The sequence below is a fragment of the Physella acuta genome, unplaced genomic scaffold, assembly GCF_028476545.2.
Source record: "Physella acuta isolate Inbredline_101_S28 unplaced genomic scaffold, ASM2847654v3 ptg000138l, whole genome shotgun sequence".
Lineage (NCBI taxonomy): Eukaryota > Metazoa > Mollusca > Gastropoda > Physidae > Physella > Physella acuta.
In genome coordinates, this window is record NW_026731657.1 from 1,744,231 (window position 1) to 1,759,643 (window position 15,413).

At 39.1% G+C, this 15,413-nt stretch overlaps 1 protein-coding gene across 1 annotated transcript in view; it reads left to right on the forward strand.

Annotated features, from left to right (window-relative positions):
• The first annotated feature begins 3,632 nt into the window (after positions 1-3,632).
• LOC131935224 (protocadherin-16) overlaps positions 3,633-15,413 on the forward strand; it is a 74,032-nt gene continuing 62,251 nt past the window's right edge. Inside the window, exons 1-2 of the mRNA XM_059291596.1 lie at positions 3,633-3,890; positions 8,929-10,863. Of these exons, the coding sequence (XP_059147579.1) occupies positions 9,121-10,863 (1,743 nt within the window). The 5' untranslated portion in view covers positions 3,633-3,890; positions 8,929-9,120. The remainder of the gene's footprint in view (positions 3,891-8,928; positions 10,864-15,413) is intronic.

Sequence of the window (15,413 nt, forward strand, 5' to 3'; positions counted from 1 at the left end):
ACTCCAAAATCAAACAATTGCTGCCTTGTAGCTGCCCATTGCCCCGTTTGTCTGCGTATCTTTAAAAACTGAAATACTCATATTGACCGGATAAAAAATTCAACTCACCACATTACTTCCACATCCTTTAAGTTCATTTGTTTTAACACAACTTTATTTTCTAAGACATTTTCATTCTTTCTTCAATACCTCATACAAAGTGTCGTTTTTCAAGCACATAATTTACAAGTAGGCCCAATCTGCTCAATTTCTCGGTTCCGAAGCATTTTCTGCATACTTTCCATTACAGCGTATGTTTGCTAGAGGCAGTCGACAATCAGACGCTGAAAGCCTTCGAAATATTTTGAGCGTTCAAATATGATTTTTACGTGTGATGCGGCCGCCATCGCGGTAATATATTTGTGTACATTTTTAGGCCAAATATCCCAGAAACATTTTTTTTTTGCATCCAGCGTCAACGATATTTAATCAAAATCTTTTCCCGACAGATTGACGGGTTTTTCAGCTTGTATTAAAACCTGCAAGCCGATGAGAATTATTGTAAATAAATCAAAAACGAATGATTGAATCCAATCACTTCGATTTGCTTTAGAACAAACACACGAACGTGTGTAAGAGGGAAAAAAATAAATTTCCACAAGAATTCCAATGCCGTCAAGTTTTTTTTTTTTTTTTTTTTTTTGGATTTTCCTGCAGGAATTCTAATCAATATTTTTTCTCCCCTTATACCAGTCCGGATTGCCTCCCGTGGAACTAATGCAAACGGCACCTGGACTCGGCAGGACGTCTGCAAGTCTGAATGCCCAGTACCTTCTGGAACTTGCAGGCTGGCGGATATTCTATTCTCTGCCAATATAATACATGCTTTACAATAACTGAATCAGGTTTTAACACAAGGTAATGTTCTTTAGATATCAATGGGCCACAATAAAACGGCAGGTCGGCGGGACTGCTCGGTGGCCAGACAAATTGGAGCCGCTTGGAGTATTGGCAAGCGTCGAGAGTTATCTTTTCCTTGAAGCGTTTTAATACCCCCATTGTAGAGAGTATTGATACGATTTTTTGTTTATCAAAATATGAGTCTGCCTCTATTGGGTTTGTAAATCAGGAGAACGTTTAAAGCGAACGACTTGTGAGGTATGCATTTAGGGCATTTAGTTTTCAAAACAAAATTTCCAAAACAAAACAAACAAAAAATTGTTGACGAAAATACGTTTGTTTAGAATGTACGCTTCTATGTGCTCTCATATTCTAGCCGTGCCAGAAAGTGTATATAATGCTTGATAAAACTTTTATAATGAAATAGCTGTTTTGAAGCAGAAAAAAAATAGTTATTTGTGGATCGTTGCTGAAATGTGACGTCATTTTAGAAGGGGCACACGGGGATTCTGAATTTTTGCGATTAGGGGTCATCCATGTATGACGTCCACAATTTTTTTTATATTTTGGACCCCCCCCCCCCCACAAAAATTCACTTTTTTCCTTATACAAGTCCATATGCGTCCACAAAAGTCAGTTTTTTTTACCCCCGCGTGTGGACGTCATAAATAGATGACCACTTATGGGCTGAGAGAAGGGCTGCGTTTCTTCCGGACTTTTTTTTTCTCCGGGAGGGGGGGGGGGGCACTTGCGATTTTTTAAAGGGGGGGGGGGGGTCGGCGGACACTGGTAAAAGTATATGTTTTCTGTAGACTTTCTTAAGTCGTCGTCGTCGTCGTCGTCGTCCCCCCCCCCCCCCTCCGAAGAGATACCTGGTAGAAACTGGAGAAAGGTTAAAATCGTTCTAACTTCTTCCGTTGTTTGAAGACACTTGATTAAAAAAAAAGTGTACCCTACTTTTAGAATGAAGTCAAACTAGATAGTTTAAAATTATAAACATAAATAAATAAATAAAACTTCATATCTCCCGCCTATATTTAACACTGTGAACTCAATCATCTCCTGATATTTTAATTGACTGAGTACATTTTATCTCTCGGCCTTCACCACTGAACAACGAGGCCTTGTGTGTAGGGACACATACAGGTGGCGTACTAATCCCTAACCTCCCCCCCCCCCCCGCCCCTCCCCACCGCGTGACGCTACCTGGCTCAAATTGGACCCTCACATACTTTATGGCCAGCAAGGGGGACGCCTAGGCATTGTACTGGTCAAATAATTGTCCATTGGCCTTTGCAGTGGACAAAGATAAAACCCCACACGGCCTCCGGCCATTAGGTTTCGGGAAAAAAATGGTAGCGTTAAAACTATCGGAAAGTTGTCTGCTTCTATGCGTGTTGTAAATCTTGACTCTAACCCTAACTTGTCTTGACCTATAGGCCCCTATCTCTAACTATATCTTAGACCCTCAGGGTACGATACAGTCAAAACATACTTGACAATCTTATCCTACTTGTAGGCCTATTACTGAGGGACTGTTAGCATGTAAGGCTCGGGTTCGGGGTTCGGATCCCGGTCTAGAGTCTGCTTGAAGTCCCTGAGTCCACCCAGCTCTAATGTGTACCTGCCTCATGTCCCTGAGTTCAATCAGCTCTGATGTGTACCTGCCTCACGTCCCTGAGTCCACCCAGCTCTGATGTGTACCTGCCTCACGTCCCTGAGTCCACCCAGCTCTAATGTGTACCTGCCTCGCGCCCATGAGTCCACCCAGCTCTGATGTGTACCTGCCTCGCGTAGTGCATAGTGCTGACAAGTGACAATCAGTGCTGACAATCAGTGACCACATTATCTCTTCATAAGCCGAGATCACAGAAACTCTATTTCATCTGCTACATTGAAAGAATAGTATACAATACAGCTGTTACTACTACTATATTACTACACATAAATAGGGTCTGTATAGGCTTTTATCTTGCATTTGAAATAAACTACACCTAAAAAGCAATTAACAAGTAAAAAAGTGAGCGTTAAAAAAGTTGTTCCACTGTGTTTAGATCTAGATAGGGTTTCTTTCAGGGATCTATTCTCTGTCCCTCCCCCTGAAAAATGTCTACCCCAAAAGAAATATAATTTATATAGAAAATACATACCCTTACCACTATCACCCCCACCCCACCCACCCCTGTGAAATATAGTCCGACCCCCTCCCAGGAGTCTGATAGAAACACTGGACCTGGGCAGAGACCTAGGCTAAAGGCGGTGTTTAAACTAAACTTTCAACCACGGGCTAATTAAAAATAGAGCCCGAATCCTTGAGCGCCTCATGGCCGCTTAAGCCCTGTGTCAATATGAAGGCCCTATGTCTGCTGTCAGCGTTGCCTTGGGAAAAAAATAGTGTGATTTACCTGGGGGTATAGAATAAAGTGGTGACCTACTTTAAAACTTTCACTACAACTAATGTCTTTATAACTGATTTTTTTATATTCAAAAAGTTTACGCATAATGATTAAAACAAGACTGAATGTTTATATACGTTCAAAAGAAAGTTGTTCTGGACACGGTAAAAAGCATTCCTGAGTTCCATTTTGGTTTCCCTGCGAACTTTGAACTTGATTGAAGCGCGTTCACGTAAAGAACCGAACGGCTCTCTTCGCCGTGTTGTATGGGTTTGCGTGCCTGTGCTTTGGGTAGCCGCCGCGTAGCGCGCGCTTCTTGCCCTGTTAACGAATCACCTCTCAGTGTTTTGTGTATGTGTGCGTGTAAGTTCGGAGTTGAGGTTATTGTTCTTTACCGTTGTTCAAACTCACTTTTGTGTGTGGTAGATTACTAAACTACAATTAAGTTATTGTACAGTAATTTCTAAATCATGTGGTTCACCTGTGAATTAGCCAGGGGATAATCAACGGATCCTGACGTGCTAGAGTTGTGCCTAACACTCCTAAAGCACACACAAAGCTGAAGTCACCGAACGGGTTGAAAACGTCTTGTCGAGCTTGGGATTTCTTTTGCAGGTAAAATTCAAATTGTAGAATGTCGTTTTTAACTGTTAAAAGTTGTTGTTATTCCTTTGGCCGTGCTGATTTAGTTAACAGCGCTGTTATTTTTTTTTCTTATTCCGTAAGGAATTAACACTTTTTTAAAAAGTTTAGATTTAGAACATTAGAATTAGAAATCTAGAATCAATTTAATAGGCCTATTCGATATAGATCTAGATCTAATATTATTATTAGTATAATTAAATTATTAGTCTACTCTAGATTGACACTCTAGATCTAGATTCTAGATCTACAGATCTAGATTCTATTTATTATTATTATCAAGTTAGCATTTATTATGAAGTAATTAATTAGTTAGGGCCTAACTAAAAGTTCTAGATATCTAGATCTAGATCTAGAGATCTAGATCTAGTCTAGATATTAGATCTAGAATCTAGATTTATAGTAAAACTATTACTATTACTATTATTAGGCCTAAGATTTTAGAAAATTTTTAGAATCTAGACGCTAGAATTAGATCTAGATTCTAGATCTAGATTCTAGATCTAATCTAGATCTAGATCTAGAATGATAGAAGACTATAGAATCTACAGTACAGTCTACAGCACTAGATCTAAATCTAGATCTAGATCTAGACTCTAGATCTAGAATTCTAGATCTCTATATCAGTATATCTAGAATCTTGATTCTAGACTCTAGAATCTAAATCTAGGTTCTAGACCTAGATCTAGATTTAGAATAGATCTAGAATCTAGATCTAGTCTAGAATCTATCTAGATCTAGATTCTAGGTCTAGGCTAAAATAATCTTAACTAAAAAATTAAGCCTACTAAAAATAAATCTCTCAAAATCTAGATCTAGAATCTATATCTAAAAAATATTTACTTAAGTTGGAGTTAGATCTAGATTTAGATCTAGAGTCTAGATCTAGAATCTAGATTCTAGTCTAGATCTACCTAGAATGTAATTTAGATCTAGATCTAGATTCTAGAAATCAAGAATCTTTTCTAGATTCACAGTTATGATAATATAGATCTAGATCTAAATCTAGATTCTAGATCTATTCCGAGACCGAGATATCTAGATATATCTAGATCTAGGTCTAAGTCTATGTATTAAAACAACGAGATAGGTCTAGATCTAGAATCTAGATCTAGCGAGTACTAGCCTAACTAGATCTAGAGTCTAGATCTATTCTAGACTAGAAATCTAGTAGTATTGGAATCTAGCTCTATACTCTAGAATCTAGATGTCTAGATCTAGATATCTAGATCTAGACTAGTCTATATCTAGATCTAAGTAGTTTATAGTCCACCTGTTATATGAAAGAAAGGGGTAGTCTGTAAACGAATGTCACGCAGTTATAGCTTTTCTTCGTCAAACGATACAAAAAGCCCAAAGCCTTCCCTTCCAGATCTAGATCTAGAATGACAACAACCGATTCCATCACACATCTTTATAAGGCCTGATAGAATATGGGGACATCCATTTATGACGTTCACAAAAAATCCACTTATTTCCCTTATAAAACTCCATACGCGTCCGCAAAAGTCAATTTTTTTCGAACCCCCTCCTCGTGTGGACGTCATAAATGAATGACCCCTAGTCCTATGGCCGATGTGTCGTACCTGTACTGCATAACTGTTTATAGATCTAGATAGATCTAATTTAGATTCTATTTTTAAAAAGCTAGAATGATGGAATTTTCTCAACAAAAAAGTATGGTAGAAAACTGGTAGATCTAGATCAAGCTGGTAGTTAGGTAAATAAATCTAGAATCTAGATCTATATACAAATATGACTTGCAAATATCAACTCTAACCCAAACCCTAAATTCTGACCGTAACACTAAATCTGCGACAGTAGAGCATACTAACAATACCCATATTGTAAATCAAAATTGGAAGTGTGGGGTGTCAGTGACTAGATCTAGATCTCTATAACTGTTAATAAAAAAAAAAGTTTTTATCTCTTTTTTTTTTTTCATTTTCTCCAACTCCCTGCATCTTCACAAAAGTTTGGTCTCCTTCAAGGTGCGGTGACGTCATTTATTGACGTGGCCCGAAGCAAAAATAAAACGAAGTGTCTACTCGGAATAAGATTTTTCGGCAAAAGATAGTTCTGCGCATGCGCAGTGACCTATGGCTAGGGTTAGGGCTAGAATGAGAGTTAGGGGTAGGATTAGGGATAGGGTTAGGGATAGGATTAGGGCTAGGGTTAGGGTTAGGGATAGGATTAGGGATAGGGTTAAGGATAGGATTAGGGTTGGTATTAGGGTTCTGCGGTTGTAAACACACGCATGCGCAGTACCATCGAAAACATCGCCGCTAAGTCGTAATTTCTCTCCATTGCGCATGCGTATCGCATGCGTATCTTATTCCGACTAGAATCGGCCAAAATAAAAACTTAGATCTACACACAAATTCAAATGAAGGCTTTACCCCAGCCCAAAGAAATGAACCTGAACTCATTTAACACCACATAGAGTGGGCTAAATCTTTGTTGAATCTAATTTTCTAGGGATGTAAACCCATGAATGACTTCATGGTTTGCACTTCAGATAAAACAAGTATCTGTTAATACACCTGAATGGGTTTATGTATATGGCCCTGGGTCAGTGACTTTAATGCATGTGTCCTCTCTTGTTTTTAATTTAACACCTGGCCAACAGGTGTTTCTGCATCTGATCATAAATTTAACAAAAAATAAAGTAATACAAAACTTCAAATGATTGACATAATAATGTAGTACATTAAATTAAAGTTAATGCTACAAAATTCAAATGCTATCTTAAAATACATTCTTTTATACACTGTAAAATACTTATCAACCAGGATATGGAAGAACAAGCTGAGTTTAGAATAGTTCTTATACAATAGAAGGCTTAACTTTTCTTATGTATTAAATTAATGTTTATACTCAAAGATGTAAAGTTGAAGCATTTGTAAAATTGTAAACACTCAATTTAATGAGCATCATAAATCATTTTTACAATACACGTTTTATCAATTAAATCAGACAGTGGTAGCTATTTAATCACCATACCTGTAGGCCTAGGATCTAGGTTGGGTGTACATTTACACTGTATATTAGCTGAACCATTTTAAACTTAAAGTTGAAAAAATGTTTTAGAAATACTTTAAATGAATTTGCCCTTCTAAAATAACGTATTGTGATACCTTCAGAACATTTATTAAGAGTAAATTATCAGTTAGGTTATACTTTAATGATTGTTAAATACTAAGTAAAATGTAACATCTGACATTCTTATTAGGCATATTCCCTTTCTTGCTGACAAACTAAAACCAAATTTTAAGCCTACAACTGGCTAATTAAAAATGGTTTATTTAAAAAAATTCATGGTATCAAGTTGAATTTAAAATAAATTTTTTTTCTCCATTTTGAGTATATCTGTGTGTTGATATAAGTTTGAAAATTATGTCTACAAGTATGCATGTCACAACTTTTTGAGCCCTAAAAATTTACAATTCATAGTTGAAAAAGTAATTTATTGTATCGTTTGAGCAGTAGCCTTTAACTACATTCTTAAACATTAAAAGTTTGTTTTAAATTTTACTGCTAAATTTAAGTTAGATTGTTTTTCATATATTTATTAGCTAATACATAGAATTTAGTATCTGTTAGAGAAAATTAAATGTAATCGTTTGTAAAATATATAATAGCAATTTAAAAATTATAATATTTTCCGAAGCTTTAAACATGTTTAGCTCTCTGTTGTTAACATTTTAAAAGTTTTTAATTTTAATATACTTTTTTAAGTGTTACTCATTGTGGATCTATATATATGTTTAATTTTCATAAATTATACTTATAATTATTACATTATACAAAAAAAAAACTGCTATTGCCTTTTATTGGAATGTTTAAATTATTTTTTTTTTAATTGAAGTTAATTAAAGTGACTACATATTTGAATGAATGTTGACCAAACACTTTGACTCTTCTTGTTTGGTAGCAGTAGTGGATCACAAACTGTCATAGCACGCTTTTTAATTTTCGTGTTTTATTTCATTTCGTGATTGACAAACAAGGTTAATTTAACCAATCTGCAATTTCCTGATTTTTATCTGTGCAGTGATAGATTTGTTTTTTTTATACTGTTCAATTTGTTCGTGTAAAGTCAACATTCTCTTATCTACCTGGATTTATGTAAGTCCTACTTCATGTCTGATATCTCCAATTACAGGACTAGCTGTGCTGGTGGATAGGGTAGTGTTTCTTTTTTTTTTAGGTGAATGTTTCAGCAAGAGTCAATCAGTAGGCTATAATTTTGTACATTAAATGATAGGGTTGTGTGTTTTATTTTTAGCATAGTGTTTAAAAGCAGTATCATTTTGTACATTAGAGTATAAGATTGTGTATTTTATTTTTAGCATAGTGTTTAAAATCAGTATCATTTTGTGCACAAGTTGATAAGATTATGTTTTCCTTTTAAACTGAATGCTAAACATCAGTATTATTACTAGGTCATATACATTTTTAAAAAAAATTAAAATAGAATAACCTTTTTTGTCAATGAATATTAATGCAGGAAATTCCTTTTCTTAAAAAATTTGCTTCGTCACTCCCACTCCGTTACAAAAAAAGGCAGTGGTTTGGGTTACATCGAAATCAGTCATGTGTTAAAATATAATAGAATGATCAGGACATATGCACCATGTAGGCCACAATTCAAAATAATTATATGGCCTATATATGTATATAGGACAATGGTCCATGACATGCATATTCTGGAAGATTTTTTCTTGGTAGTAAATCTTTCAAATATATTGTAAATGTAATTTATGTTAGTAAAATAAATAGATGCACAACAGTATTAAAAAAAAAAAAGATGCACATTTGCTTTATTTAAGTCCACTTTAAACAATTTAGATTAGTTAAGCTTTAAACAATTTTGATTTACTTTCTTGGTAAGTTATAGACTACTTATAATAAGGGACATGTATCCACGTGAACATCATTAAATTAAGATAATCCAAATTTCATTACCACGCCCTTCATTGTTAAAATCGCTTTGTTATTTTTTTTATAGTGGGATTGTTATGCAGTATATCATTAAAGACCTCTCCTGTCCTGACCCTCCCACGTACCACGGGGTCCTTGAGTTGACTGTCTGAGATCACATGGAGAATGCGGCTCGCCATTTCCCCGCCTATGGGAGGTACCTCACTCAACCGCCGCATCACCTTTAGCCTTCTAGCCCGGTGTTACAGGTGTCGCCGGGATGGCACCGTCCCGGAACGAGATCTCGCGAGAGATAGCGAGATCTCTCTACGCCGTAGGGATTGTCCTGGTCCTGTTGCACACATCCTCCGCAGATGATGCCGGGCAGGACCTGAAGTACAACATCACCTTCAACATCAGGGAAGATGCAGGCGTGAACACGCTGGTCGGGGAGGTCAAAGGTAACGGGTTCACCCCGCCCTACAACAGTTTAATCGTGACCTCGACCAATGACAATAAGACGAGCTTCAACTTCAACTTTGACCTCCAGACCGGCCGGATCACGACGAAGAATCTCCTCGACCGGGAAGATAAAGACCGGTACGCGGTCATCTTCACCAAGCAGGCCATCTACGTTGTGGTGACCATCAACGTGCTGGACATCAACGACAACACGCCCGCGTTCTCGAACCCCACCTTCAACACCAACATATCAGAGTCGGCGCCCATCGACCACAAGATCGCACTGGGCAGCGTGTGGGACGAGGACTTGGGCGTCAACACGACGCAGAGGGTCGAAATCATTTCCGGCAACAGCGACAACGATTTTGAGCTGACGATAAAAAATACGAGCAACACGAATAAGTTGATCGAGCTGAGGGTTGTCAGGAAACTCGATTATGAGACCATACCGTCTTACAAGCTGATTATACGGGCTGTGGATGGGGGCGGGCGTTATGCTGATATGACGGTTGATATTAATATATTAGATCAAAATGACAACGAGCCTCTCTTCAATATTAGTAAATATTCGGCGAAAGTAACAGAAAACGTGACGGTTGGTACCGCTATCATTCAAGTGTTTGCTACTGATACTGATTCTGGGGATAACGGTCGAGTCACTTTTTCCATTGACCATAGGTCAGACCCGGAGGAATACTTCACCATTGACCCTACATTGGGCTGGGTTAGGGTCAATAAACCTTTGGATTACGAGACACAGGATAGGTTTTCATTGACTCTCCAGGCCACTGACCACGGTAACCCACCCCAGCAGGGGACAGCTGCCTTGGACATTATCGTCGAGAACATCAACGAGCAGCCGGCGAACGTTAGCATCGAGTTCCTGGCCGCCTTTCCCAACGGTCGCGTTCTAGAAAATACCGCCGTCGGCACGAAAATCGCCGGCGTCTCGGTCCAAGACTTCGACAACAGCGGCATATCCAAGGTCATCGTGACTTTGTACAACAGTCAAGGTTATTTCGTCCTGCGCGACCGTGACCTCTACATCAACAAAACGCTGGACCGCGAGACCATCTCGAGCTTCGAGATGTCCATTCAGGTGACCGACCTCGGCAACCCGCCCCTGCGGGCCACCAAGGTCTTCAAGGTCATCGTCGACGACGTCAACGACAACGCCCCCGTCTTCGAGAAACCGTCCTACGTCGCCGACGTCGACGAGACGGCGGAGATCGGAATGGAAGTGTTGACGGTGTCGGCGACGGATGCGGATGTCGGCGTGAACAAGCGGATTACCTACACCATCCAGGACCAGACCTTCGCGCTGTTTACCGTGGATTCTCGCACCGGCAAGATCTACACGGCCGCTGCCATGGATTGCGACCTGAACCCCCACCCGTCGTTCGTGGTTGTGGCCACGGACGGGGGTGACCCGCCCTTGATGTCCAGCGCCCAGGTGACCATCAACGTGCAGGATGTAAACGACAAGGAGCCGGAGTTTGAGGCCAGCTTCTATAGCATTAAAATTGCCGAGAACCGGAGGATTGGGGATTGTATCCTTACTGTAAGTACTTCTTTTTTTTAAAACCGCTCTATCATTACTGTAGAAATTCACATTGTCCCTGTAGTGAACATTTATTTTCTTAGACCCAGAGATTCTTCCAGGCATCTCCAGAAATTGAATTTATATAGAAAATACATACATTTAACAGTGTCATTCCCCCCCCCCCCCCCCCCGAAGAAAATCTACCCCCCTCGAAAATTTAAGGTGCCCCCCCCCCCCCCCCCCCCGGAGAAAAAAGTCTGGAAGAAACACTGCTTGGACCATCTTTTCTTTACTGTAAAATTATTTTTTAAATCTATTGTATATTTACTTTAGTAACTCCTTTTTTGCTGTAAAAACTCTTGACTAATTACGTCTTTAATCTAAGAACCCTTTTTCAAATTACTTGCATCCTGAAACTAATTACCACTTTTCTACTAATGCATCTTTCTTGTAAGTACCTCTTTTAAAGTGTTTCCTTAATATAAGTTGAGAGTTTGGTAGCATATGTATATTGCATTCTTCATTACGTTGTAAATCGGAGAAGGAATGTTACTTTTGTTTATTTTATCTGTAGACAAAACGTGATTGTAACGTACTTGAAAAAAAAAAGTGTTCTAACTCGTCCGAACTATTCAGTTTTATGAGTGATTTGTTTGTGAATATGTGTTTCTAACACATACACACCATGCCCTCGACACTAGCGTCATTCTCTCAGCGTACAATAAAACCCTGTCTCCACACAAATTGAAGTACGTTCTAAACAAATCTCCCCTAAGCTCGGAAATAATTAAAATTTTCTGACTCGCACGAAGACGAACAATAAAACTAATCGTTATATTGTGGTCGTAGACTCCTATGCTCCGTGTGCAAAACCCATCGCAATGCAATTGAGCAGGCTATTTTTTTTTTACCCTGGTGTGTTGAGAATAATGTTCACCTTAATTAACGCTATGGCTAGATAACGAGTTAACGCTAGGTTAGACCAGTGCAGTCAAGCTTAATTGAGAGAAATAATGTCAATAGATTTTTCGTTTTCGAAAAAAAATTGATTCCCTGATCTAAGCTCAGTGTGTATGTCCCCCCTTTCTGTAATTGCTATTCGATTGTTCTTTTATCTAGATAGTAATTGTCGTCCCGTTGGCCCTATCATTTGGGATAGTCCAGTGCAATGGTTTGTTCATTTTGGTAACATTTCCCCCCCCCCCCCCATCCCCCACCCCCACTGACACACTCTATATCGGAATAATCCAGTGCAATGGTCTGTACGTTTTCTAAACCATTTTATTTCCTTGCTCCCTCACCCACCCACCCACATTGGCAATATACTATACATTTCTGTAAACAAATTTTACCCTAACACACTTCAATCGGGACCATGTGCTGTGGCTTGTACCATTATGTAAATATACGTGTTTACCCGTACCCTCCTTTCAGTATCCCACCCGCTATAATTCGGATAGTCCAGTACACTATTTTATTTCTGTAAACATTGTGAATCCATACCCCCTCCATCATTGGGATAGTCTGGCACCATAGATTGTAAGTTTCGGTAAACATTTATGTTTATTTATATTACACACTCGTTCTAATAAAATTCCCTTTACATAGGTACTTGCAGCAAACTTTATATCACATACATAGTTCTCGTGAATAGTTTAATGGCTGAAGCGCCCAACATAGCAAACACATTTGAAAAAAGAAGCACAAATAAAGTCTACAATTCAATTCATCCATCACCATACAGATGTTATCAAAAAAAATTTTTTCTCAATTTTCCTCTTCGAAATTGAGGATATTCAATCAAAATCATTGTTTGCGGCGGGTGTGTTCATCGCTGTTTTAATCGCATTACACCCCGGCCAAAGCGAGGCTCCGTTGTTAATTTAAACTCGGCTCACTGACCGGAAAAGATGTATTGGTTCCTTAGATTCCCCCCGCCCCACCCCTCATGAGATGCTGTATTGTGGTGCTCGTACCTCCCCTTGAAAGCGTGATTCAGTCTTAGTCAGGATGAAGACAATGAAATACGACAGAAGATCAATGGCGAAACTTAAAATTCTGACACATCCAATATTTGATACTGGTTTTCTTTTTTTTTTTTTCTTTTTTTTTTTTATGGTTGTTGAACTATTTGAAAATTGATGTTTCCGTTCTAGCCCCCCTTGGGGTTGGGGTCCCTCCTCTCCCCACACACCGACTGTGTATAATATTACTTTATCAAATTGGACGGCTGATCAAAAGATTGCTAGTTGCACTTGCATACAGCAGCACAGGTTTCAAAGGGCTTTAATTTTAAATCAGAAATTCAGGCCCGTTGGGTGTATTTTAAATTTTGTTGTTTTGACGTATGTCTTTGGTAAAAAAAAAAAATTGAAAAAAAAAACAACAAAAAAAAACAAAAAAAAACAAAACTAGAATTGTCAAAACCAATTTTAAAAACTGTTTATAGCGAGGACAACTAAGTTCAGATATGTGAGTAAGATCTCATCATTATATGCATGGTTAAGTATAATATTAGGGTTAGGTATCGTCTTAAAGATAGATCGTTACAAACGATTCTAGCTGCACCTGTACCTGGGTGTTTGTGCCATATCGAAGTCAACATTGACTTGAACCGTAGACATAACAATTGTAGACTCGCTCGAACCCACACGTATCCTGACTTTATCTTCTTCATCAGTTTTAGAGTGTATAATTCTCTTTGATGACCACCGCTATCGCACGGGCTGTACGTTCTAACACTCATGCTTTATCCGGCCATAGTTTGCCTGCTGGTTTATCTTTGTGGGGTAAAGATTTTTGTTGAAACTACCAGAACTCGATGAGCCGTTCACGTTTTGACACTCGACAACCGGCTCAGGAGAAGAAAAGAAGAAGAAAAAAAATCACCCACTGATACTCAATTCTTTCTGGTTTGTCTCGTGGTTGGGGAGGAAAGGGAAGGGGGGTGAAAAAAATCAGCGAGCCCCACAAGGCCGTCGGCCCCCCTTAAGAAGGAAGCAAACATTCCTAAAGTGAAGGGGAATATAAATGAGGGTTATGCACACGGCCCGGCCGGCCCTCGTGTTTTCTATGTTTGCTAATGGTTTGGGTAAGGACTTGCTCTATAGTTAGCCAAACAGATTGAAAGCAAGGCGTCCCAAACAAAAAAAGGGGTGGGGGGGGGTGCTCCACACGGGGTAGAGGGGATTAACCAACCCAAGTACGGTTTAAACTATTCCCCCCTTACGCTTCGTTTTATTTCACTCTATACACTGATAACAAACTTATTTGCCCCGAGACACCAGGGTAATCTCCCCCTTAGGTCCAGCAGTATAGAACAGGGCGCTCACTCTTGTACAGCGCAGCTCCCTCCCCCTGTACCTAATCTCGCTGTCTGACGTACGCGCGATAAGCTCGGAGAAATCAGAAACTCGGGTCGTTGTCTAAAAATTACCCCGGGTCTATGGAGATTTATTACTGAGTTGAGGGAGAAAACAAGCGGTGGTTTGTTTTGAATAGGAAATAACGATTTCGGTTTGAAATGTATAGCTATCAAACCCGGTAGCGGCTTCCGAGTAGCGGGTCCTCTCTGTCTAGCGGGACTCCGTCTAGCTCGTTTGAAAAACGAAATTAAAAACCCGAGTGTCTGCACCTCATTCATTTTTCACCGAGTACAGTTCCTGTCGGTGTGCGAGGTTTTTTTTTTTAGAGGTTGTTGTTGTTGTAAAACGTTTACTTGTTTGGTTTCGTTTTTTTTAAATTTAATTTTCTCCAAACTTTCAAGTTTAAAATTATGTGTGCACAGGAAGTGGCTGCAATAATAATTGATGATCGTAATTAATATAAAACATTCATTAGAAAAACGTAATTACACTCGCTGAACTATCTTTTTCTACCTTTTATGTATGTTTGTGTGTGTATGAGTCTGTGTGTGTGTGCGTGCCATATTTTTTTTTCTCTCTTAACGCCAACTGTTTCTGTCCCATATCTGATGTTTTGTTCCGTACCTGGCGCACCGGTTGATCATTTGCCCTTTGGTCCTACTATTGGTTGTGTGCCGTGTGATGGTTGGATTGGTGTGTGTGTGTGGGGGGGGGGGGGGTTAGGTTGTTTTTTACCTGTCGAACTCTCTACTATTTCGCCCCATGGTCCACTAATGCTACGGGTCTTCAGCTACCCCCCCCCCCCCCCTACACGAAGCACAAGTAGATGTCGGCGTTTTCTCCCTGTCGGCTTTTTGAATATCGGTCTTTTGTCAAACACCCGAAACGGCCATTTATTTTGGACAGTAAAACACTGTTCAAAAGCGATTATCTAAGCAAACCTTGATACATAACGCAGATGTTTATAATGAAAATAAAACCGCACATTTTCTTCTCTTTAGTCGTCCATCTTGTTTTGAAACAATCGTCTTTACAGTCGTCCATTACATCTTACCCCTACCATTGATTACATATGTGTTCCTACATTACATCTTGCCCCTACCATTGATTACATATATGTTCCCGTATTACATCTCGCCCTTACCATTGATTACATACCGTGTCCTGTAATTCATCCGGTACGTTCCATCAGCAGTACTCGAT